Raw genomic sequence first — 23,308 nt, forward strand, 5'->3', positions numbered from 1 at the left:
ATCTGAGGAAGACAGGATTGGACAACATAATTTAATTTGGCCTCGATAACTCTGATTTACACACAACACAATAGGTGGTCACTCGCCGAACGAAAAAGTAGGACAGGCTATCAAAAATCGAAGGTTATAGGAGATACAGTAGGGAATGGGGAAGATGAAGAAGTAGGATATTGAAACAGAGTCTATGGCGGTAATGCACCTTGAAGTTGGTTGCCACCCAACAATACACCAAATGAAGAAGAAGAATTCTTATATTGTTTTGTATCTGCTGAAATGTAAACAGGCAACTGTTTAGAACATGAGTTTATTGCACAATATCCTCGTATACTACTGCCTCTGTCACAGTAATTATAGTATATCTATAGTATATAATTGTATTGTATTGTATTGAGTATTTGTCTCCTTGGCTACCAATAATTAACAATAAAGGCCTTGAAAAAACATTGTTTGACCCCTAATTTATACCATTCAAATGTGGACACAGATATTTATCCATGGTGCTCAATTTAAATGATACAATTTATATTACTGCCATGCTGAAATGCTGTAAATATGACTTTTTACGACCCCAGAGTTTATGACTATAACCATGGAGATGTCCAAGTGCAGTCAACAACAATATCAAAAGTGTTTCCACTTTCACCTTGACATGTTTGAAAAATGTGGTCTGAGAAACTCATCATGGCAAAGCTGCCGCTGTGAAGTAAATAGTGAAAGTGAATTCCAGCATGTCTGGCCTCTTTACTGACCAGGACACACAAGCCTCAACGTTCTGTGGATTTCCGTTATCTTGGCCAGTTGCAATATAATTTTCCATAAAATTCCATTTCATTTAAGGCCCAAACACAGTCAAACAAACACACACACACACACACTCACCTCTCCAGAGAAGGCTTGTCCATTCAGCAGGTGTTCAGAGCCCTGACCATCCTCACTGCCAAAGTGTAGCCGGATCTCCTCCAGGCGATGGCTGTATGTCATCGGCCCCCCAGAGATGTTAACCAGATGCTCCTTGTCCAGTCGCAGAGAGACATGGCGGCCCGTGTTGTACATCGTCCCTCCCACCTGAGAAAGAACACATGAAGGAAGGCTTAGCAGAGTTGCACTAGTAGTCTCATGAAATCAGGAAACTGTCTCAGTAATGTATGTTACGTGGTTATTAATAATGAGGTCCAACTCAGTAGAGCACATACATGTACCTCTACTTAGGCCCAACTGTCCCCTTCAATTATATCAAGCCACACGAAACTACACACAGATATCGGTCCACTAAACATGCCGAGGAAGAAATTGGTTAAAATATCAAAAAGAAAATCCTGTCTTGAATTGTTAAGGAGAGTGGAGAAAAAAAATAATTCCATAGTTTTTCAATAATCTTGCTGACAAACTAAACAACTAAGAAACCACCCAAACACGATGATTAGCTGAAGCACAGGCATGGACACGTCTATATTCTGCTCAATGAAACACTCCCAGCCCAGGAAGCTTTATTTTCTTGCACCACAGGGTACATTCTTGTGGTGTGGCTTGAAGATAACCACAAACATTAAAACCTAAATATATATATATATAAAACAATATTTGCTGTTACTGTTGGTAGTATGGCTATACAAATATCATCTTGTAAAAATAAGATATTTATGTGACAAATGTGTAAGTGTATACATTTATTCCATATTTGAGTGAAAGTTTATTTCTGTACAATATTGAAAGTTTAAAAACGACTGTGTTTCTACTATGCTGTGAAGTCTTCTCAAACCCGTAGTTGTGAAACAATCACTCCTGAAGGCGTTTCTAGAGACTTCTGGCTGACTTGACAGAGCAGTCAGTCATTGGTTTAGTAAAAGTCTTTGTAAAAGCGAGGAAAATCAGGTTTTCTTGAAGTCTTCAATCATGAGCTTGGGTTACAAGAATAAGGAGATGCTGTCGTCCTGCATTTCTGACAGATTAGGAGTTCAAGTCCTGAGGGCTTTATTTAATTAGGAAGCGATCCGAGCAGAGGGGAGAGGCAGCGTTGTAAAGTGAAACCACATTTCGACAGACAAAAGAAGAGCGCGGAGCCGCAGGTGAAAACAAAGGACAGGGGAAAGATGGAAAACAAGAACGAATCGTGTTCAAAGGTTGACATCACCAGAATTCGCTCATGATCGGCTGCAAGGTTTTAGGGGTAAACATGGTATTACAAAAGCCTTGAATAACGATCTTTATCAGGGCTGTTTATTTATTTATAATCAGGAGCTGTTTCAAAGTGAGCCATTGATATTCAAGCGGCGAGTTATGGTGGACTTCCAACGCTCTTATCAGCCCCTTTCTCTCCTCTCCTCTTTCCGCTCCCCTTGCTTTTCCCCTCGCTCCCGCTCCCTCACTCTTTTTACCACTCGCTTTCAAAACGATCACGCCCCCTCCTCTAAATTCCCAGAGAAAGGAGTCTGCCCACACATTGTAAATATTTTATAGAAGTTCTGAAAAAAAATCAATGATGAGAACGAGAGAGAAGGGGAGGCAAACCAAAGAGGAGATAAGAACAGGGAGCGGGAAGAGAGAGGTGCGTTGGAGTCAGTGAAGGCAAAGGTAGAGAGGAGTGAGTGATGGGAAGTCTTTTGGGTTTCTCCGGCGAGGTGACAGGGGTGAGGGGAGATGCCTAGAAAGACCACAGAAATCTTTAGAACGTATTTGGCTGTTCTTCAGGAGGTAGAGGTGGGAAGTGGCAAGTGGCCTTGTCTGAAACATGCTAGTGGAAGAGTAATTGAGATAATAAACTGACAACACGCTGCAATGCACCTCAGATATATTAGATATTCCTGACATTATACCTACAGGTATACACTTTCCAAAGATTCCAAACCACAGGCATTAAACATAACATGGTCTGGTAAATGGTTTATATTTATATAGAGCTTTTCTAGTTTTGATGACCACTCAAAGCACTTTACAGTACAGTTTTGCCATTCACCCATTCACCCTTTTTTCTATGAAGGGCAATTAGGGGTTCAGTATCTTTGGCATGCAGATGGGGAAGGCTGGCATCGAGCTGCTGACCTTCTGGTTGGAAGAGGACCGCTCTACCCCTCAGCCACCCCCGCCCCACCAGCATATAAACTATGGGCCTATGAGTAATGCTGTCTTTGGTGATAGTAAATTAATAAACTTTTCACTTTCTCTCAGCTTTATGTAGTGTTATAGCTTCTTTAACTCATTAGTTGGGTTCTACTTTATGAGTGGTAGAGGTCAAACGGGCGCATGAAGGCTAATTTAAGCTCAACTTTAGATATACAGAAACGGATGGAGCCTTCTGTTCGTACTCTTCATTCATTTTATCTGTACTTGTGCACATCTTCTAAAGCTTACGGAGATTCATCGAAGTATGATGGCAGTAACAGTGACATCGTTTGAACGGACATATCTCTTTTTGTACACAAGGGAGCATAAATGAGCTTTATGGTAACCAGGGTGTTCTAACGGATAAAATACAGGAACAATGTCTTCCTACGCTTCATTTCATATTATGACCTGTTGTGTTGTTTGTTGTTGTCTGATAAGCCTTCATTTTGATAAATTAATTACAGCGAATGCCTGAGGCCCCAGATATACACCAATCAATGTTGACGCCTGTTTAAATGTTGTGGCTGATTGATGTATTCTCCCTTTTAGTGTGTGTGTGTGTGTGTTTGTGGTTCAGGTATTACTCATGTTGTGGGGACTTAAATATGTTAACACAGTCACATTATGGGGATTGTTCCTCCTCATGGGGACAAAAACCACGTCTCCATAATGTAAATCCTTACATTTAAACGTGAAGACATGTTTTAATGCTAGATTTAGCTTAGGGTTACCCAAGTAGTAACTGTAGTTATGGTACGTCAACAGGAAATGAATGTAAGTCGATGTAACATCCTCTCAAGTCAAGGAGACATGGCTGTGTGTGTGTGTGTGTGTGTGTGTGTGTGTGTGTGTGTGTGTGTGTGTGTGTGTGTGTGTGTGTGTGCGTGCATTTCTGAAAGAAAAATTAAAATTAATACAGAATAATTAGCAGGAATAATGTCATGATGATGTCACTATTAGGTCAGAAAATGACATGATAAGGTAATGCCTTGACTTTTGAAACAATAACATTCAAGACATGATCTGTGGATAATCCAATCATTTGTCATCATATTGTTTTGTGACACTTTGAAATAATTGTTATATGAAAAATATGAAATCAAAATTTGCTTTCTTTAACTGGAGGTAAGAGACATAGAAGCTAAACATTTAAGAAAGTCATTTAGAAGTGTGGCACAGCATAATGAAGAAAGTCTCTGGAATATAAGTCTCTCCAGCTTCATATCTTCACACTATTGTTTCATGTGGCTGTTTCATAGCAAGCAGTGTACACTCTGTGCAAAGGATGACAGCTTTTTTTCTCAGACAATATCTGTTGTTCAGGCTGATTGCTCATGTCAGGGTAAATGGCTAGAGGCTGGCTGGGAGGCGCGGGTAGTGAAGTGTGGTTGGAATGACAGAACAGAGGAGTGTAATCGTGTTTGTCCAACAGTGAAACCGAGACACGGCACGGCCTCTAAGACAGCATGTACAGTAAAAAGCAGCTCATTTTCTAATTGGTAATTCTTTCATCTCGTGGGATCGATAATCCCTGGCTAGTGAAGTGAAGTACTCACAACAGCAAAATAGAGCAGAACATCATGGTGGAGCTTGTGCGAAGAAAAAAAAGAGACCATGAAGCCTTACATGATGAAATCTTAGATATGCAAATGATAAACTCGAAAACTTTTTTTCTGTTTTAAAAAGAAACACACAAAGTGGAGCAGGAGAACTTCAAAAGTTTCTGAGAAGAGAATGAAAGCATGTAATCCCTCATATTCTATGTGAAAATCTAATGAGAAGGGGGTTGAAAGAGATCACATTTCGCCAGCTGGTGGGAGGTACAGTTGAATAAGACTTGCTTACTTCATTTGTCATGTTTCTGCAGCAACAACTACCAGACAAAGTCAATGCAGTGGAAAGGTTGCAAACAAAGCAAAGCCACTAGATACCAATCTGCTTTCTCATTATTCTTTTGGAGTCCCGACACTTGGGCGAGTAGTGAGGTAATTATTACGAGCAGGATGAGGGGCTCATATTTTCACTCTGCGCTGAATTTATTTCAGAAAAACGCTGGCTTTTGTGCTATATTCATGAACATAAATCCAGCCTGTCAGATAAGCACAGGACTTTGAGCTGCTTGTATATTGGACTGAGTCAATCAACAAAAACACTTCTAGCTGCGCTCATCTCATGTCTCAACATTATAACATCACACTGATTATACTGTCTCAGCTTTTATAACAAATTGCCTCTAAATTACACCAGGAACCACTTTGCTGCACTTCAGTTTTTTGGCAGCGTTGCTGTAAAACAGTACATGAATTCTGGACTCATAATAATAGACTGCACATAAATGTTCACATGGCCTGAATACAAGCTGGCTTTGGGTCTTCCTAGCTATCCAACAGAGCCGCATTGGCGTCCAAAAACGAATACAAATATATCAGTGAGCTACGCTGGACGACATGTTGCCTCATCAGTAAGAACACACACATATTAGAGTTAATTTTGACTCAGTCCAAGATACATGTCTTGTTGCCAGAAACACTCACCAAACAAATGTGGATTAATCTGCTGCTGAAAATAGTGTCCAACAAATGCACTACTTCCTCCCATTTGAGTCATGTCTGCTAAAAAGCGTAGTGGTCAGGAAATTACTGAGCCTCTTAGAAAAAATGAACTATATGTCAGTGACCCGTCGTCTTCTTCTTTGTTAGGTTTATTGGAGAGTGGCATTTCTGCTATCTTTTTATCCATCGCCTCAATATCTTCATTTACTCCTTCTTCAAGCGGATTGTCGGTGGGTTGCAACCAACATCAAGGTAATACATGTACTTCAATACAGTTGTTTTGATTTACAGAACTTACATGGACATAATGCACATATTTTAATGTAATGCTTTTCAAGGATATTTTTGTGAAGATAGCATCATATGTCCATCACAAAGAAAATTTAATAATCAGCTTAAAAATCACAGGACAAAAGGAAGCACATTTTAACCCCCATTAATACATTGCAAACAGAAGCCACTTAAAGCTTATTCAGTATGGTTTATATTATTATTATAATAAGATATATTATGTATCAATTCTCTGTCTACATATATATTGTCTAAAAACATCCAGATCTACGTTATATATAATGTTGACTTGTGTAGGACAAACATCATATCATAAAAGAGAAAGCACTCTGGTTAGCTAGTTGGCTTTTTTATCCACTCATTGTTTGCATTGGTCACTTTTAATGGATTATGATTATTTTTTTCCGTTTGCTGCGTAACATAGGTAAAACTAACATAGTTCCTCATCTGTGAACATTATTTGTGCCTTAGTTGAATCATGTACATTTATAGAAATAGCGGTGAAGACAACAACTCCCATGATCCCATGCTTTATGAAATAATTAAACTAGTTTTAATTAAGGGACCCTAGCGAAGTTACATGTTATAAGGTGCTAATTTTCCAGAATAGGTTAGCTATATGCTAAAAGTAGGTGGTGTTCAAGTAGGTAACTACATGACTTTATGCTTACATTGTTCTCCCAGTTTACATCCCTGATTGTCTGTTTAGTCTGAGGATCGGGGTCCACAGTTCGAGACCTGGTACACACTGTCAAGCATTTGCACATGTACTGACAGCTACTTCAACCCATCACACTGAGTTTATCAAAAACACACCATCACAACAGAGGAAGCTGGCAACACGGCTTGCTTTAGATAGCTGATCAAGCAAACAACATCAGCGCTGAGCCTGACAGCTGACACGTTCTCTCACAAACACACACACACACACACACACACAAACACACCGTTCTAATAAATAGATGCACAGTGGAGAGAAGAGATCACAGCCGTCGGCAATATAAAGAAATGCAATGCAAGCCTGGGCATGCAGTGTAATGTGCACTAAGCCTTTTTTTGTTCATCAGTGTAAATGACAACCACCCTAAGTCACACTCTTTGTCACAGCTCCTCAAGTCATATGTCTACACTTTACATCTCCTATAGCCCCTCTAATACAACCCATTCTGTTCGAGCAGCGTAAATATGCTTTTAATTTGTTCCGAGAAGCTTCCAGGAGTGATGGGGCTGAAAAGGACAATTGCACTGCATTCTGGTCCTCCCCTAACGGATAGTGATGATCTCAGCGCACTACCACATTAGAGGTAATAGCTTGGCGAACGTAAACAAGTCATAAAGGAGATTGTTGACTGTCTGGGGCGAACTTGGTAGTAGTGGGCAGGTACGGTAATAGAGAGCATCAGTAGCATGCTTGTAATGAGAAAACACGAGGAACATCATCATTATCTGAGCACACAGATCAATAGAGTAATTTACCCCTTGTTACAAGAAGTCTCCACTAACTACTGAGTGCGCTCAGCTATTAGGCTCCAGTGCTCTATTTACATTGGACAACTATAAAAGGCTACATTAACTAATGAATAGAGGTTTTAGCTCTTACAATCTTACACCTGAGCAAAAAAATGTTTAAAAGGTATTGTACTTGCCACCGCACAGGAATAAATAGGCAGTGGAAACGGTGATAAAGAAGATGAATACTCTAAATTAGACAGCAACTGTGAATAGCTCACATGCTTTAGCAACCATCGGATGGGTTTTAATATCTTCTCTTAAGGCCTGCAGCTGTAAGCACTGAATCATGCTAAAAGCATCGTGAATTTGATTAAAATACAAGATGACTAGTGCTCTTTCAGTCAGGTGTGCGAATATGGAGAGTAAATGGAATGGACAGAGGTAGAGGGGATGTAGGTACAGAACATGGGAAGGCAGGAGGTAAAGGAAAGAAAGAAGATTGCTCGTGATAAATTAAATACGAGCAGGGCTGTGTGGGCTGCGGCACGGTGAGGTTATAGGCAGACATACAGTTATCACTACAGTTGTTGCAGCATTGCTACATGAGAGTCAACACAAATCCGAGGCATTAGGAAATAGATTTAAAGATACCTGTCTCTCCATATAAAATAATATCATTATGCAATTCTACACACCCTGGATTATGTTATTGCATCGTGCATTGCAAATATGTGTTTAAAGCTCATCACTCCATGTGTAAAGGTAGAGGTACTTTAGCGTTCCCTCAGTGTTTCTGTTTGAAGGTGAGGCATAAGAAACTGATATGATTAAAGTGGGACAAGTTTCCATTCATTTACAAAAATACACACCAGTACTTGCTTTTTGTCTCCTCTCAAAAGCATGAAAACATAAAAAATGAAAGGTATATAGTGTAAATGTAAAGTAAGAGTTTGTAAAGGAAGTTACAATGAAGTGGGCAAAGTGGTCGGATTGTCAATTTTCAAAAATATAATTTTTTTTTAAGGCAAACGTTAAAATGTTTGACAAATTTCATTCAAGCCGGCTCACTTACATCAATCACAGCGTGAACCTGTTACTAGCCCAACGTAATGGAACCCAGTCATTTTAATGTTGTTAATTTTCCTATGACAAGCCAAAATGTATGCTACAATAAAGGTCTTCTGTCGTAATGCTGGAAATGAGCAAGGGGGGGTTAGATTCTTTTTACTTCTAGTACTCTTCTACTAGGGCTTTTCCTGTTCCAAACGTGCCTGCTTAGAATGGGCTGTTATCTCGGCCTGTGGTATTGCTAGTTGCTAGGCCTAAGCAGAAAGCAACAGAGCACTTCATGTAGCAAAACGTTACAGTTGGTGTAGAGGACAGGCATTTGGTGCATCGGACTTTAATCAGACTTGAGGGCCATAACAGATTAGATATAAATGTCAGCTCTAATGGATTTCAAGCACTTGGACCACTCATTGATCGAACTCCATTGTTGTTCCAATGGAGACTTGTGTTTAGGCTAATTAATTTACAAAAATAAACATGTGATTATATGACTTAAAACTGAGCCTGCCATTAAAACATTCCATTAATGTGCTTTGGGGCTGTTGTGCTAGAAAATACTATGACAGCAGTGGGAAATGGGATTAGTTAATTGGCATGAAAATAGTAAAATACGAGAGTTTGAACGCCGAATTTCCCCTGATAGAAACCTGCTGCCCATAGATGCACTGTATGAACGGTTGGATGGCTGTAAACTGTACTATAAAGTGCTTTCAGTGGTCATCAAGACCAGAAAAGTGCAACATAAGAAGAGAAAGAGAGACAGCAAAGTTTAGTCTCTGATCAGTCGAGCCTGACTATATCTTGTGGTGTAAACAGTCAATCAAATAGACCCCTGTAAAAACATTGGGAATCCAATCAAGTTTCACTTCCTCAGGCACTAACTTAGAAGAATGCACTTTCATTTTTAACTTGATGGAGAGATCAAATGCATGGTGACGCACATTGTGTTCAAAAGCAGCTGTGTCCTTTTTCACACTTCTGTATATTCACACTTTCAGTATTCAATGTATAAATTACAAAACTTCTGCATTGCATGAGCATGCTCAATTATTAATGCTACACATTCACACCATCACCTCATAGCGTGTATAGAATCTAAGATCAAACAACATAAAATATGTTTGGAGATCATAGCTCCCTTATGCCAGAAAACTTTCAGTTCCATGAGTCTGTATATCAGCCCTGTGTAGACGAGGCGAGAATTATTTTTCTGACAGTCACAGTGTATTCACGTTGGTATAATCACATCTGATTGTCAGCTTTCCCCAGAGAGTGATGGACAGTGAACTCACAAACACTTTGAATCCAACTGCAGCTGAAAGCACAAGGATGCACAAAGTACTTTTTTATACATTTCATCTTTCAGTAATTCTCTTAATAGTTGGCTGTTGATAAACGGATGCTTGTGAATACTGCTGCTGAGGCTTTGGGCTCCTTTGTGACAGTTAACAGCCTCCTTGAAAACTGCGGACCATCCTTCCCCTTTAATCACATTAGAAGAAAGATATCAGGGGAACACGTGTGGTTTTTAAAAAGTGCTTATATTACATTTTTAATTCTCTGTAGACCTTTCTTTTTGTCCATGATTATCCAGAGATGTCTGTTATGCTAGAGAAGTGAATAACAAAAGAGCCACTGGAACGTCTCCCAGATCTGGCCATCAGGATGATGGCATTTTAGGATAACTTCTCTTGTCACCAAAACAAGTGGAATAAAATGTACTGGGACTGGAGTTAAAGGAGGCAGTTTATTCAGAATGCCAGTTTAAGTACCTGCCTGAAACACCATGGTCAAGGGATTATCAGTTAAAGTCCCTTCTTTGAGACTGAGACTCAGCTGTAGTATATCTTTGTCTGCAGCTCTTTTCTTTCCTCTCTATCTTTAATTTGTTCCAAGCATGTTTCAATTGTTCTTCAGTTCTACAACTCAGATTTTTTAAGGCAGTTATTTTGAGCCCACGGGCGTTTTATCCCTCTGTTGCGTTTGCTTGGACTCATGAGAACATAGCAATCACAGTCGGGTGCCGACCAAATCAAGTGAATAGAGCACTTGTTGTTGAGGAGGTTTCTTGGTACATTTCCAAACCATGCTGGGAGCTTCGTTTTGCATCCACAATGTGATTGAAATGTGTTACCCGGATTCTTGATCCGACACAATTTTGTGGAAGTCTGTATGATGTCCTAAAATACAAATGATGTGCTCCATGTAAAAATTGTTGGAAACCCTTATCCTCGTGAAGAAGATACTAGTAAAACTGGCAGAAGGCCTGAGGCTGTGAAGATCAAGGGCTGGATGAGTTTGCATGCTTTCTTTCAACTCTGGTAGCTCAGGTTCACTTCCTAATTGATACCAAGAAGTTTTGATGTGTGAAGCTTTCATTTGCACCAAATGTTATTCATCAACCATGACCAGAAATACTGAGCATTCAGACAGAGTTCCTCTGCTAGTAAAAGTCAACAATGATCTTGAAGGAATAGCATAAAAATGAAATTGATATTTCTAAAATGTTCCAAGTAAGATAGTAGTAGATAGTACTAAGAAGTCATGCCTGTGAAAACTGTCAATTATGAGTAATAGGACCAGTGTCTCTTGTGTGTTACGCTTAAATTCTTAAATATGATTTTCACCGCAGTAAAAAGCACAATCAAAATTCAATTCATTAAAGCAGAATTTAAAATGTGTGTTCCCACATGTTTATTTCTTTTTGGGATGGTGAAATTTTAAGCCAGTAGTTTGGCTCCAGGAATGAAAATGTCAGTCAGTTAAATGTCTAAATAATCATACATTGAATTGTCATGTACTTTGGTACAAATATTCATGTTCAATACAAGCCAAGTCATTGTCCATTTTGTTTTATGACATTTCCAAAAATGTCTTGAAAAAGTCATTCCCAGGAGCAAAAGCTACACATTCGTCAGTGCTATTTAAAATACTGCATGCCAAGATGCTACACGAAGGAGGTGAATATTGTAATCATTACTTAGTAAACACTGGACTGTTGTTGTCATTCTTAGCATGAAAGAGTGCTGGTATTACCATTTATCTATATACAGCTTCACAAAGCCATTAAAATGGCTGAAGACCCATCTTTTTGGCGCACCAAAGTCAATACAGCTATTGCTTTGAACCAATACTGTACTCATACTTTATATATTAATTGAGGAGTCACTTTGCTGTTCTCCCTCTTTCGTCCTAGTTAGAACTGCCTCAACTTGGCTGAATTCCTCTTTAGACCTCCTATCTTCTTCCCTGACTTAATTGCATGATGATGAGCGGTCACTGATTCTCCCTTCTCTCCAACCACCTCTGAGCTTGCTTCCAGCTCTCCTCCGGAGCACATCACTCTCTTTGTTATTCCTGCCACAGTGCTAGCTTTGAAAATAGAGCCAGTCGGCTAGATTAGCTGTCTGTTACCACCGCTGGAAATCAAATAAAAACTGATAAGGTAGAAAAGGGGGAAGACGTAAAACGCTTGGCATAATGTCATAGCTTTTCTGTCTGAGCAGATGATTGCAATCAAAATAGTGGACAAGGGCTCTGTTTTGGAATTCAGCAAGGGTGCATGAGAGTTCATCTTGTTCCCGAATTTAAAAGTTCTCTCAGCTCTGCCAAAGTCATAAAGTGTACAAGTATCGAGAGGGTGAATAAAAATAATAGACTTTTTCTTCACTCCCACTTTTCTGACATTGTAGTGCTTACCTCAGGGCAAAGACAGGCAAAGGCAGCCAGCTTGATGGAACTAGCTTTGATGGAAGACAGGTACGACGATAAATATTTGATTCTATTGACAGGCTGTTGTGCTCAGAATGAGAGGTATGGAACTAGTACATCCTAACATAAAGTCTATTGCCAGCAAACTGACTCTGCATCTGTACATACAGTAATCAATAGAAAAAAAAAGTTATACTAGGTCTAAAAGCTGATATTGATTCAATACAGGTTTGGAAACCTGATGAGCTGGCTAATAAACAGAACCTTTTAAATGCAATCAGCTCCAAACACCAGGGAAATCATTTTAAAAGACGCAATGGATACGTTTTGACATTGAAACTTCAGTATGGTTTGAAGTTTTAAAAGAGAATTTAATTGTGCTTGTATCTGCTCATATGTGTGGTTCCTTGATGGTGGAACAAACTACCAAATGCTGTCAAAGCTGTGATGTCTCTCTCTATCATCAAAAACCTCTTGAATACTACTTTCTTGTGAGAACGCTTCCTCTCCTAACACCTCTAACACCCTAACATGACTAACTAGCACTTAGTTTGCACTTAACCTGATCTCATACACTTGGTCTAATTGAACAGATTTAGCACTTAGGACTCAGTTTGAAGTCTCCTATTGTACCAAAGCTTTAGTGTTGTCCTTAATTTGCAAGTCACTTTGCATAAAAGCATCTGCTAAATGAATAAATGTAAGACTCATATCCAGATTCTATTTAGATGTAATTTTATTCTGACTACATTTACTACTCATTAAAATCTCCTGTGTCTCCATTGAGATCTTTCCAACTATCATTACATCCTTCTCTCATTTGCAAAGGTCCAGCTTTGGTATTGGGGTTTCTTGCATTTGGATAGGTTTATCTTAACCCCATCCTCAGGTGTCTTAAATAATGTGAGGACTGAGGAGAGGACTGCTTCATCGTAAAATGGTCTGTATTTATTTAATTTTTCCAGTCTTAATCACTTTACACATATCCAGCACTTTCTCTATCCCACATTAATAGCAGCACAGCCATTATCGGAAATTTGGTGTTCAGTATCTTGCCCAAGGACATTTTTGCATGGACAGGAACACAAAACTGTGTGAAACTGGGATTGGACTACTGACAATAGTGGTCGACCTGATCTACCTCCTGAACCATAGCCGATTCCAGTGTTTACTAGCAAATGGCTGGTAGCTGCTGCTACCTTGCAAGTAAATGGATTAAAAATACAGTGGTATTTAATCTCGTGGTTGCATCCCTGAACACCTCTGTCTGTGTTTTGGCCGAAAAACATCTTCCAAAGTGTTTTGGGGGAATTTACTACAGCTCTAAATATGTGCTCTAAGTGATTGCAGTCCAGTGACCCAACCTGGACTTTAATGCTAGGTTTAATGTCGAAACCCAAGCCTCAATAGTTTCTCATACAATCTACCTGTCATGTTTAACTCTCAATCCCTTCCCACAGACCATTGGATGCTGCTTATCCTCTAAGCAAATCTTGCTGGGAAAAAAAGACATTCAAATGGAGAGGAGGAAGATGAGGTTTCTATAGTCTTCTATTCCTAGCATCAGCTTCATCAGTGACTTCTGATTGACAGCGTGCAGGTGTAAAGAGGCATCCGTCGAGGCCCTGCTAGTGAGATGAGGGCCTGGTAGGAATTGATGCTCTGGAACCTTTCCCACAATGCCATCTGTTTTCTCCTGAGCCACATCTTTGAGGGTAGATGGAGGGAGAGTGACAACACGGCTCATACGTGTGATAGGAAAGAAGCACATAGATGCTTATATGCAGAAAAAAAACATATGCAGAAAACCTGAGTCTGGGGTTCTTATATGAACTTATATATAACACAGTAGCAATAAAACTTTTGTTTTGTTCATGGATCAAATGATTACATGTCATTTATAACAGGACCTCTAGTGGTCATGTAAGACAGCATTAGTCTTTTCAGCAAAAGCCTCAAAATGCGTAGGGACTGTGGCAATCATGAGGCTAGATTTGGCTGCAATGCTGTTCCCCCCTCCCGAAACTCCACAGACAGGGCATGATAGTCTTATTTATCATCATCAATTTGCTAATGTTGCTTTGTAACTTCACGAGAAACTCACGCTGATCCTCTCCGGGGAACCTGATCAAATTCGCTAACTTACAATACAAATTCAGCAAATTTGTTCCCCATCTGGAAACAATAAATTTGGTATAGAGCTTAGGAAGGGTATCATATTTGATCATCTGTAACTTTCCTTACATGTGGCTGCGTATTTCATTGCAAAATTAAGTTTTGTTTCTGACTCAGTGTAGATACTGAGCCACAAGGAGTGAGTTATGACTTGGTTATACTTCGTTCACTTGTGTGACATTCACACAGGGGTCTCAAACACACCCCACCACTCTCTGGGTAGATGAGGAAAGGAGGTCAGGAATAAATTTAATTAGTGTCAGGATACTTGTCCATTTACAACTCCGATTGTACTGGTATCCTCATTAGCATTCAGACAGTGTGCAGGACTGCAAAGCTGCCGTCGCCCTCTTATCATTGAGGGCTGGTAAAAAAGCAGAGCAGTGTGTGTGTGCGTCAGCCAGCGTGAAGCACAATATCTTATCTCTCTGTGGAGATCTGGATTCATACCACAGCTCCAGCTGCTTCCAACAGCTGACAACTACGGGAAATTGCAGAGGCCATTTTTCAAGTGGAAAGCCTCATATTTGTGTTTTGCACTTGAGCAGAACAAAGCCTAAGAGTAACTATTGTAATAATTTAACTCGAGAGGCTTTAATGTGAAAATCACTTTAGCAACTTCACAAAAAACAGTTGAGGTTGAAGGACATTAAACCCAAACAGATTATGGCGCTGACATGCTGTACTGTCATGCTGTTCGGGATTTAACTTGTGAGGCAGGAGAGCTTTGAGTGAATGACAGAAAATGAAGAAATAACATTATTATTTCCTTGTACTGCAATTCTTTTAGAAGATAGAGAGGTGGAAAAAGAGGGATGGAGAATGGAGGAAAACAGTGAGGGTGGAACATGATTCACTGAGATGGATAAAAAGGTTGTCCTCATAATGTGTCTTAAAATAGGGGAGGTCGCCCACACAGACACTTTGCTCCTGGGTACTTGGCTCTGATTTATTTATTTTGTTTGTGGAAAGGAGCGATCCACTGGGGACTGAAAAGGGGAAAGCCCTATGCCTGGCCCTCAGGCTCTCTCTATGCGGCTGAGGCAGTCATAAGTCTAATTTTAAACCCCTGATTTTTCACTTCATTATCACTCGGCTTCTTTTCTAGGGGTGTGAACTGAAAATGACTAGAGAGTTGGTTTCCTAGTGGCTGGAAAGTGTTTCAAAGCCCAGAATTACAGAGAAAACCTTGTGATCTAAACTGGTTAAAGCCTCTGGACAGTAGCGGCCTATGGGACTGCTCTATGATAGAGTAAAGACTGAGGACAGCGAGTTCTAGCATGATCTGTATCTGATTCACGGCTGGTATTCACATCCCGGGGCTACAACAGAAAAAGACAAGCAGGCTGGCAAGGTTAGGACTATCGACAAGAAGAAACAAGAGAAAAAGAAGCGATATTGCCTCTGAAATGAATGTGTGCTAAGTCGGGGAGAGATGAAAGTCTGGGTTTCAGGGATGCTGCTCAATGCGCTGGATGCACAGCTCAAAACACAGTGGAATCAAAGACTTAGAACTGAACCAATGAAACAAAGGAAGAAAGAAAGTGAGAAAGGCAGGAAAGCAAAATATCGGTAGAATGTTTCTTAATGATTCACAGCCTAAATATTCTATGAGCATTTTTTATTTTTATTTCGCCTGGACCAGACTACAAAACATTTGTTTTTAGGGGATGGTCACCACATCAGCTGAGGGGATCATGGTGCCTATTATTCCAAAAACTGGGGCCCACAATCGCAAGCACAGTCTTATCAGTTTTATTTACTCTGTATATAAATGAATGTTGCAGCAACACACCAGAGCGTGATACTATTTAATTTGCTGATGATACAACAATCGTGGGTTTGATCTAGGATTTAGGACAATGATGAAGCCCTCTACAGGGCTTGGGTAGATCAGTGTGTTTATTGGTGCAGGTCTAGTTTTATTAAGTTGAGTAAAAAGACAACTCAATAAATCATTTGGGATTTTTAGAAATATGAGCAGCACCCACCAACAAATGACTATTGGTGGGGAAGGGAGTTTAAGTGGTGGATGAATGCAAATATTTAGGGACAATAATAAAAGCTGAAAAGGTCTGCAGCAACTGTGTTTCATACGTAAACTGAAACAATTTAGAGTAGATACTCACTGTCACAACTTAATATACTACTTAATATAAGGTGATTCTGGGCTGTGTCTGCATTGTGCAGAAATGTATTGGGCCTTACGCTCTGCATTCTCAGAACTTCTTTTTAATCTCTGTTCCAAATGTCTGCACAGAAATTGGGAAAAGGGCTGTTGCTCATTCTGCACCTAAGAATACATTGCAGAAGGACTTAAAGCTCAGTGAATAATCTCACTGAATGCCTTTAAAACAAGAATAAAAGAACTGGAGGCACACTCTGTAAGATTTTGCTGTTTTTATCTTATCTGTTTGTGTAGCTACAATCTTTTTTTGTGGTTCTTTTGGTCTTGATTTTGGTTGTGTTTTTGTTCGTAACTACGTACTGTATTTTATGTTTTTCTCTGTGCTGCTTTCTCTTGGCCTGGTCTCTCTTGCTGTACTGGTATTTCTCATTATCTTTGAAAAGGAAAATACGTAAAATAGTCAACATGGCCAGTAAGATTACAACACTTCCATGTGATCTGTGAGTGACGAGTGATGAGGGAGGGCTGGTCGATTAGTATAGATGGATTGCATCCCCTATAAGGGGCCGTCTTTCAAAACCGAACAGGCTTTCAGATAATTTGTCACTGCTGTATAAGCTTGGAAAGGAAATCACACCTCTGTGTGTGATAATACAGCATTTTACTATTATATAATTTAAAGTTGTATATTGCTCTTATTATTATGTTGAGTTTCATCACAGTGGTTTGTCCCTCTGACGTATACTGCATGGCATATTATGAATAAACCTACCCACTACTGTCCTACTCACCTTATGTTTCTGCTGCTTCTGGCCATAAAGTCACAAATCTGTTCTTGTATCAAGAAAGTTAACTCCCAAGAAGTCATAAAATCGACCAACAAGACATAAGGCTCAGACTTTGTGTTAAAGTTCGAAACAAATCATGATTTCTCTCGTCTTGTCTGGTGCTAAACACACAATTTTCAATATTTGAGCTTGAGAACATGAAGTCATTCTTTGTCAAAAGACTGATGCTCAAATGAAGTGGCAATTCTTTGGTATTAAATCCAAGGTTGAGTTGTGAATGTTTCTTGATTATGATGAGCCTCAGGTCTTCACATTTGTGAAGTCTGACTCAAGTCCAAGTCCTCTGCCTCACCAATTTAAGCAAAGAGCTTCTATTTCCTTATGTCGCACTCTAATATAAAACTTTCGACACAAATTACACATATTACGCAAAAGCTGTGTTTTCAAGGGGCACTATGTAGACTCTGATCATGTCTGCCTTCTTGTCAGCCACTATTCATCAGTAGAGGAAATGCAGCACTACATTGTATTTTCACCTTGAACAGGGAAGGCAGACTGCAGTGCTATCAAATATGCACTCACATGCTGTATGTACTGGATGGATGAACGGATTATACTTTCTTCTTTTCAATGTCACATCAAGTTTAATATGTCAACCTACACATTCAGTGGATGCGGTACATAATCATATGTCGGGGAGGTTTTTAAACACTCCGAGGAGCCACACACCGAGAGAGATTTTGATTTGGTGATGATCAAACATATGGATCTCCTCTGCCACTCTATTATTCTAGCACTGCTTCAGTCGGCCTCCTCACCAGTCCCTGATTAGAGATTCTTTTTCAGCACTGCCTCCCCAGCTACCTGGGATTTGTGCTGCAGCCAAGATCATTGTGAGTAATACAAGTGCCAGGATCTGCAAGGGCTGCACAAAAAAAGTGACCGGAAGAGATAATATAATCACCCAAATGAATTCCTGGATAGACAGCAGGTTATAGTAACATACATGGATTCGTAGAGCTGTGTAGGTGTTCCTTAAAATCCTTCAGACTTGCGCTGCAGTAATCTAGCCCTGTTTGAAATTGGTTTTGCGTTTGTCTAGGCACTTATACGGTGCAACAACAAAAACGTAGTAACATATGCAGAAATTAAATTCCGTCACAAGAATTTTATATATTAAAAAAAGTTTGAAAAATGTGGCTCTACAGACAGAAGATAATAGAGATACACAATGTTAAGGAAGCATGTTACACATATGTAGTATATAAGTATTTCAAATTCAAATTCCTGTGTTTTGCTTGCATCCTACTGAACAGATGAGATAGAGCACTGTTATACATACACATTCGCCACCTCTTTTGTGTTCACACAAATTCACCTCTTATCTGTGCAAACTGCAGCATGCGCGCAGACCTGTGTATAATTACAAACCCCAGCGAGTACTGTTGCAGCAGCCAAGTTAGCACTTAAACCATGAAATGAAAACAGAGTCAGATTATGTATGAAAAAAAACCCTAAAAATAATAAAGAACAAAAGCTTTTCGGGAAATTACTTGCACAAATTAGTATTTTTGTATTATCAAATAATCAAACTAGCATCAGAAATGTAAGTGGGATCATTTGTAGGAACAAATCCAGAGAGCTACAGAGATTTAGCCTATGTTTGCTTCTTGTTATAGTTATAGTTGAGTTTTTGAACCTGTTAACATGTCCTCCTTGTGCCTTCTATATGATTTAAGATGAACAATATAAGCAGCCGGTCTCGTCCCTGGTATTTTCTAATTGATACAGCAGAAAAATAATGCCAGCCTTAAAAAACTGATTCAAAGGGTTTTGTTATGTCACAAAACTGAGAAACAAATCCTGTCAATTTGTGGGTGGGGCTCTGTGCCCTGGGTGGGGAGACGGGCTCAGGGGTGGCATGATATTAGCATATTAATACTTGCCAATTATGAATTGAGGAATAAATGAGTCCAGTTCCATTTAAGCCATGTGAAGGCCAATAGAGGAATTTTTTAATGACCTGAATATGTAATTTTGAGGAAAAAAGATGAGTTTCTGGGGGTGTAATACGCTACTACAAAAGGACTTTAAGATGAGTCATAACAACTGTGTAAGTTGACAGAGAAATAGAGCTGAAATTAAATTATATTATCTATTCATCGCTTAATTATTTAAATGATTTGCAGAACATTTAAAAAAATTGACGGATCCAGAGATGACAACCTCAAATGTGTTGCCATTCTAAATTCTTACATTTGACGAGCTATCTGGCATTTTCCCACTAGAGCTGAAGCTATTTATTCATTTATTAATTAACTGCATAGAAGCATAGGATACAAACATGGGTCAGTGACTGCCAATGAAACAGACACTGATAATACAGACTGAAATGTAGTCGCATTCACTGAAGCCTGAGACTGTTGCTAGGTGACTGAGACATCAACATGCCAGTCATACTGTATTTCTAGCACCCCAAGGCCACTGACCACTGATCCATGGGACACGCTGAGATGGTCAGGGTCAATATCTCTTAACGGTCGTGCTAATGCTCGATCAATACCCAGTGGCATCCCTAGCTTCCTCGAGAGCTGGCACTAATCGATGGCAGCAACCGAGCCGGGTTGACTTGCGGCGCTGCTGTCAGTCAGCATGGGGATTGCTGGGCAGCCGCTGTATCGAGGTAATCACTTTTAGATATGTGTAATGTGGAAATGATGGCCGTCATTAGGCATGTCTGGTCAGAGGCTGATGGATGTTGCGAGCATCTACCAGCGTTGACAAGCAGCTGTGATGCAGCACCGCCCCGCCCTGCTGTATTTAAATGATCCAAGGAAAGCAAGGAGAGAAGTGGCTGTCCAAAAAGATAAGGCAACTTGGACACATCTGACAGCACATTCTTCATTCTGTTGCATCCGCTGCTGTGCGTGCCTAACTTTTTCAGATAGTAGTGACATCATTAAGCAGGAAGTCACTGTCAACTCGGAGACTCCAGTAGTGATTTGCTTCAAATTTTACCTCAATATTCACCCAGAGTGGAAAGAAGTGTGCTGTAGACGGTATTGAGCTATATCTCTGTCTATGCTCTCAGATCCATTAAGGTAAAACTCCCTCCTCTCCTCCACTGTATTGGCATTCTGATGGGTAGGATCCTTTTTAGCACTCCTCTACTACTTTCTTTTTTTCACCTTTATTCCTAAACAACGCATTGGAAAGTAAAACATCAATGCCTCGTCTTTGGGGAGAGCACAGAGCGAGCGCCACAGCAAGCTTTGAACCTTTAAAACCTTTCTGTGAATAACACCGAGATCAATCCCTGCAAAAATAAAATGAACACACACACATTCACACTCTGGAAACCACATGCATACACAAATGGGCGCACACACACACATTCTCCGTCATACCCTTGGGATCCTTCGGCTTACTAGGATGTTAAAGCGGCTGAGAGATGCTCACAACAGTGGGATAATGCTAAATCATTACCACACACTCACCCTGAACACAGACACACACACACACACACTAAGATATGCATCCTCTATTTTATGCAGGCCTAGCCAATTTTATGATAAGAAAGAAAATAAAAAAGAGGATTGACTGATTTTTACCTCTCCTTTAATAAAAATGCTTTTTAAAATATAACAGTTGAAGGAAATACTCATTCACTTTTATGTGGGGATATGGCTACCTTCCCTTAGCAAGGATAGAAATAAGAAATTAGCATCTTTATATGTCCAAAGATAAAAAATACCCAACCCAAAGGTCCCACCATTTATTTGTCAAGGTTGTAGCCCACCCCAAATGGCAGCTCCAGCACGCCTGGGACCCTCAAAGGATAAGCAGTATAGCAAATGAATGAATTAGCCACATTTTTGCAGTACATGACAATGAAAAGATTTCTTGGAGTAAGTGCCAAGTGAGCAATTTTCTCAGGTATTAATGCAGAGCTATGTTTCAACGCAGCATTCACTTACAGGAGGTGTGACCTGCTGCTGGGAAGGAGGGGCGAGTAACTGAAACAATGGCATGTATGTGCAGTGCGTTTCTGCTGCGGAGCTTTGAAGTGAGGATTCTGGCAAAACTACTTTAGTCCCTTGAATAAAAGTCAACAATACATTCCAGATGTCTACAGCACGAAGCCATGCATCTTCAAGTCTCGGTCCGGGCAGTGTGGCTGCTCAAAACTGATAAGATGGGCGCGGAAATGAAAAACAAGACATCTTTGCGACGCACACCGAGCTGCTCGCGCATCCAGTGGCCTGGATGTAAGAGGAAAGATGTGCAACTGAAAATGAAGGATGGGCTGGGGACATTTACAAAGTAGGTGGCAACCTGCTGCAGATGTTGACTCACTATTTTGTCATTTCACAGCATTTGTTAGTTATTAGTTAGAGGTCAGTAATGGAAGAAAGAAAGAAAGAATAGAAGAACGAAACAGGACATTGAAAACAAGTCCCACACACACTGAGGCCTGAGGGAAATATGGTTCCGCTCCTGCAGATTTTGATCATTACATTCTTTCTTTTTTCTCTCTTGCCCCCCCACACATACACACACATGTTAACTCTCACTCTAAAGTACGCTTGTGCACTAGTGGGAGCAAGGGAGTTCAAAAATAAGCATGCATCCACGCATGATCAGACACATGCACACGCATGCACCACTTCCACTGCGATCTACCAATCGCGGCAGAGCCTTTTGCCACCTTTCCAAGAGTGCCATCAAATCTCTGAGTGTGTCTACATCTTTGACATCTGCTCTCGGAGGAATACGGCCCTATTCCATCTTTACGGGTCATCAGCTCACACATGCACACATCAAATGTGTTCCTCTTCTTTCTTTACTGGGTGTTTACATCTGTGTGCACACTCTGTATTCTAAATAGGACATGCACAGTAAATGGATGCATATTTTCACACCCTTTCAACGCACATTATCACCTCTGTCTCTGTGGCTTTGTAGCGCCGCACAGCCGCTTGCATTTTAGAAGCTCTACTTTACTATATGAGTGTGTGTACGGGGGGGACAAAGTGTGTTTATTACTAAGACACTTATCCCTGCATCAGTTGGCCTCTCTGCCAACCACCAGCCAGCTGTCACTGTCAGCCCTTCACACGCACAGACAACCATGCACGTAACCATGCACGTATACACACACACACACACGTGCGCGCAGTAGAAAGACCAGATGTGTTCTGCACTGCTCTCCAGGGCAGCCCAGATGATATGTATTGATTGAGCTGAGGTATTTGGGGACTACAGGCCAAAACATGATTTAACTTTAAGGACAGAGTTCCATTTCAGATTAAAAAGAGGAAGAGAGACTCTGCAGCTCCAGAGAGCGACAGGAAGGGAGAGGAGAGAGACGACGATTTTATAACGTGCATTAATGGGATATGAATGGGTACTGATGGAGAGGGAGAGGCGGCGAGACAAGCTAAGTGCATCATGAATATACGTAACTACAAGATGGTTGGAGGGAAGTCTGAAACGGCCCTAACAATAAGTTGTAAGTCTCCTCTTAAATGTGGAGAGGGTGTCTGCCTCCCACACCCAAACTGGAAGATGGTTCCACAGCAGAGGAGCCTGACAGCTGAAACATCGGCCTCCCACTCCGCATTTGGAGACTTGAGGAACCACAAGTTATTTAGAGAGGTAACAGAGTAATATGATCTCTGTCAAGTATTTAAGAGACTATGGTGTCAGACCTTTAAAAGATTTGGAGCTGAAGAGAACGGAACCAATGCACTTTTATCTTTTTATATATTTGAAAAAAAAAATCTTAATTTCCACTTTTAACAGAACTTTAGTTCACTTGTTAAAATATTGGAAGAAGACGATAAGATAAGAAGATTAGCTGGGTACCTTTTTCCCGGCAAGAGATACCTCTTAGATGTGTGTTTCATTTTGTGTAGCTATTACAGCAACAGCAAATTGAATAATGACACAAGACAGCGAGAACAAAGTGTGCACCATTGATCATTTCAGAGGGCGGCAAAGAGGAAAATATTCACTTTTGAATTCTGGATTAATTCGGC

The 23,308-nt window shown here is 40.2% G+C and overlaps 1 protein-coding gene across 1 annotated transcript in view; it reads right to left on the reverse strand.

Moving 5' to 3' along the window:
- The window catches only part of ca10a (carbonic anhydrase Xa), a 239,321-nt gene that overhangs the window by 34,629 nt on the left and 181,384 nt on the right, over positions 1-23,308 (reverse strand). The window contains exon 4 of the mRNA XM_020082888.2: positions 880-1,065. Coding sequence (XP_019938447.1) covers positions 880-1,065 — 186 coding nt within the window. The remainder of the gene's footprint in view (positions 1-879; positions 1,066-23,308) is intronic.

The sequence above is a fragment of the Paralichthys olivaceus genome, chromosome 21 (genome assembly GCF_024713975.1).
Source record: "Paralichthys olivaceus isolate ysfri-2021 chromosome 21, ASM2471397v2, whole genome shotgun sequence".
NCBI lineage: Eukaryota > Metazoa > Chordata > Actinopteri > Pleuronectiformes > Paralichthyidae > Paralichthys > Paralichthys olivaceus.